Below are 3,119 nucleotides of genomic sequence, written 5' to 3'. Positions count from 1 at the left end.
TGATCTTCAGAAATCATTCTAATATGCTGATTTATTATTAGAATTATCAACAGTTGTGCAGCCAAATATTTTTAAGTTACGCCTTCTTTCTTTGCGTGAACGTTTGGGCGGCGTTATGCAAATCTTCTCACATCGTGACGTAGACATGTGGGGTGTGTTAGAACGAGCCGTTTTAGGTAGGCGTGGTTGACTCTTAACTTTTATAAAGAATATCTCTTTGGATTTGAGACTTTAGTCTTTGCAACTTTACAGATCTTCTTTATGCACCAAGAGCTTGTAACACTCCAAAGAGAAAGGAAAAATTGAAATCGCATCATATGACCCCTTTAAACATTGACAGTCCCATCCAGCACAGTTTGTGCTAAGAACAGGAATAATAGCTCAGATTGTCTGCTCGTTGAGGAAAGGTGTGGGATAGGTTTATTATATTTAAGTATTGCTGTGTTTGTGAGATGGTTTGAAAGTGCCTGCTGAAAGCATTAAGGTGATGTAATGATTGTTTCGCAGTGGCTGGATTACGGCCATCTCTGTGCTCAAGACTAGCATAGCCGTGTCAGTGTTCATGATGGTGGTGGCTGGATTCTTCAGTGGCAATGCTGTGCTGTCCATTATCTTACTGAAAATGGTAAGTTAGGCAAAGTTGTAAGTGTGCATATGTGAACGTGTGGTTGTATACATCATTGTGTAAAATCGATCTATATTTATCTGTCTGTTTCTCTTTATCTGTCAGTCTTTACACATATTAAAAGTATTAATTTGTACCAATTTGGTACTAATATGTTGATCAAAGATAAACATTTGTTTTAAAGCATCAAAACAATGAAAGTTTAATACAGCTTTATTTATTTTTTCCATACATTAGAATGTGTCCTGGTTAATTTTACTTCTTGCTGAGCAAAAAAATGATGACTAGCCTATATGTATTTTATGGTTTATTATTTTACCTATTTTGCTGTAGCTAATTATACTTTCATTTTTACTGTATTATTTTCTGCTCTTTTTGGAAAGCACTTTGGTCAACTTGAGTGTTGGAAAGCGCTATAAAAATAAATGTTAATTTATTGATTTGATATCATACACTTTTACCACGATTTACAGAAAACACCCACTAAAATGTCATTCAGTGTAACAATAGTTCATATAATGAAAAATCTTGCCGGGCATATTTAGAACCACAATCATTAGTTATCATTAAAAGACTGTGTTTAAGGATCACAGTGCAGACCACAAAAACGAATTCATTTGGATTTAAAATCTGTACTTCAAACCACTCTGTCTTACTAGTGTTTTTTTAATCTTTTAAAATAGAATAAAATTTAGTATGATATTTTTTTTTCTTTTATATATTTTAATAAGTACAGGTCAGAATAAGTCGATTGTGTCAATTTTACAAAAATATATGTAATGCTGAATGACGCTGGAAGACTATTTCACCCATATTTTGACATTTTATTTTCACAAAAGCTATTTGAAACATTAAAGGAGACATTTTACTTTCATTACTATGCTTTTTATGTATATAAAATCGCTTTTGTAAAATTAAGTTTATGCGGACACTGAAATGGGATGTCTCATCTTTGACCCATATACACTTTAGGTACTAGTATGTACCTTTAATGTACTCATTTGCAAATAAGGTACAAAGGTGTAGCCTTTGAAAGGGTGACAGCCCCAGTGTCAGCTTTTAAACCTTTTTTTTCTGAGAGTGTATTTATATTGTTCATTACTTATTATGTACTTTTGTTCAAAACTCCAGTTTGGGACTTGTGCACTGACTTCCACTGTGTTTTCAGGTTCACTCCATGTACAGACACACAGGTGCGAGCTTCCAGAAGGCACAGGAAGAGTTTTCTCAGGGGGTCGTCACTAACCGAACCTTCCAGTCTGCTGCCACCACAGCTGCATCTTCAGCCGCACAGGGAGCCTTTCAGTAACAGCCACAGATACTGTTAAAGACTGACATTAAGTTCTGCACATGAACCTCCATCAACCCAAACCTCTTATGGAAGGACAATCTGTATTTGAGGCTTCTTAAAGCTTATGTTTTTTTTCCCCTGCTTGCAATACATTCATTTGTTTACTGAAAGTTGCGCGGCTGTTGATCGGTGAGGCACTTTAGATGATAACATGGGTTCTGTGAGAGTACAAGTTGTATTTGGTTTTATGAATGTTATATTAAGTGTTTCTGAGGCACTATTTAATTGGTTTATGTAATGTTACAACATTGTTACAATATAGTCCAAATTCCAGTCAATCCAAATTATACTTTCTAGTTTTGTCCTGCTATATGCATTTAGATGCCTGTTGTGAAATGCATTATTACATGTTGAATTATTCTAGTTTGATTTCGTCTTTATACCCCAACTCAATTAATTGTATGTCAGCTGATGTCTCAGTATTGGTTTTACAACATTTGAACAACCATTCCCAAACAAGAAATGTATATAGTCTTTAGAGTGAACCATAGTACTGTTGTGAAAAAAGTGCTGTTATCTGTTTGTTGCAGTCTTGTTACATTCTCAATCTGAAGTGATTTTGCAGTGTTCTTAATTACGAACAAAATATGTATATATTTATAAATTAAGCAGATCTTATTTTACTGTGGTTAACTTGGGTGGGCTGCTAAAATATTTTACGAGTTATTGTTAAATAAACTTTCTCTGATTAATGTTGTTTGTTACTGTTAATCTATATATTATTATTTATTTTGATAAACATGATACAATTTAACTTTAATACTACAGAAATATATATATATATATATATGAACACTCATGCCTTAAACACAATATCACACTGGTAGCCATGCAATACGGCTGAATCAGAGCCGTGCCGAAATCCAGACATATCGCATTGCTATTCGTGCGATATTGGTCATATTTGTATATAACCTATGTATGTGTGTGTGTACCTACCCCTTGCAGAATAAGCAAAATGTTAATAAGTTTCACAAAATAAGAGGGATCATGAAAATTGCATGTTATTTTTTATTTAGTACTGTCTTGAATGAGCTATTTCACATAACGGATGTTTATACTCCACACGACAAAATATAACTGAATTTATAAAAACGACCCCATTTAAAAGTTTATATACCCTTGAATATTAATACTGTGTGT

At 33.6% G+C, this 3,119-nt stretch overlaps 1 protein-coding gene across 4 annotated transcripts in view; it reads left to right on the top strand.

The window, feature by feature from the left end:
- LOC107738900 (secretory carrier-associated membrane protein 2-like) overlaps positions 1-2,619 on the top strand; it is an 11,117-nt gene extending 8,498 nt beyond the window's left edge. For 3 of the 4 annotated variants that reach the window (XM_016550807.1, XM_016550808.1, XM_016550809.1), the window contains 2 exons: positions 508-625; positions 1,794-2,619. In XM_016550807.1, the coding sequence (XP_016406293.1) occupies positions 508-625; positions 1,794-1,934 (259 nt within the window). In that variant the 3' untranslated portion in view covers positions 1,935-2,619. Of the gene's footprint in view, positions 1-507; positions 626-1,793 lie in introns of those variants that run through there. The other variant, XM_016550810.1, reaches the window with a different exon arrangement.
- Positions 2,620-3,119: the final 500 nt, after the last annotated feature.

The sequence above is a fragment of the Sinocyclocheilus rhinocerous genome, unplaced genomic scaffold (genome assembly GCF_001515625.1).
Source record: "Sinocyclocheilus rhinocerous isolate Xijiao unplaced genomic scaffold, SAMN03320098_v1.1 scaffold1396, whole genome shotgun sequence".
NCBI classification, from domain to species: Eukaryota; Metazoa; Chordata; class Actinopteri; order Cypriniformes; family Cyprinidae; genus Sinocyclocheilus; species Sinocyclocheilus rhinocerous.
Note: the sequence above shows the minus strand (reverse complement) of the source record. Positions and strands in the feature narration are given on the sequence as shown.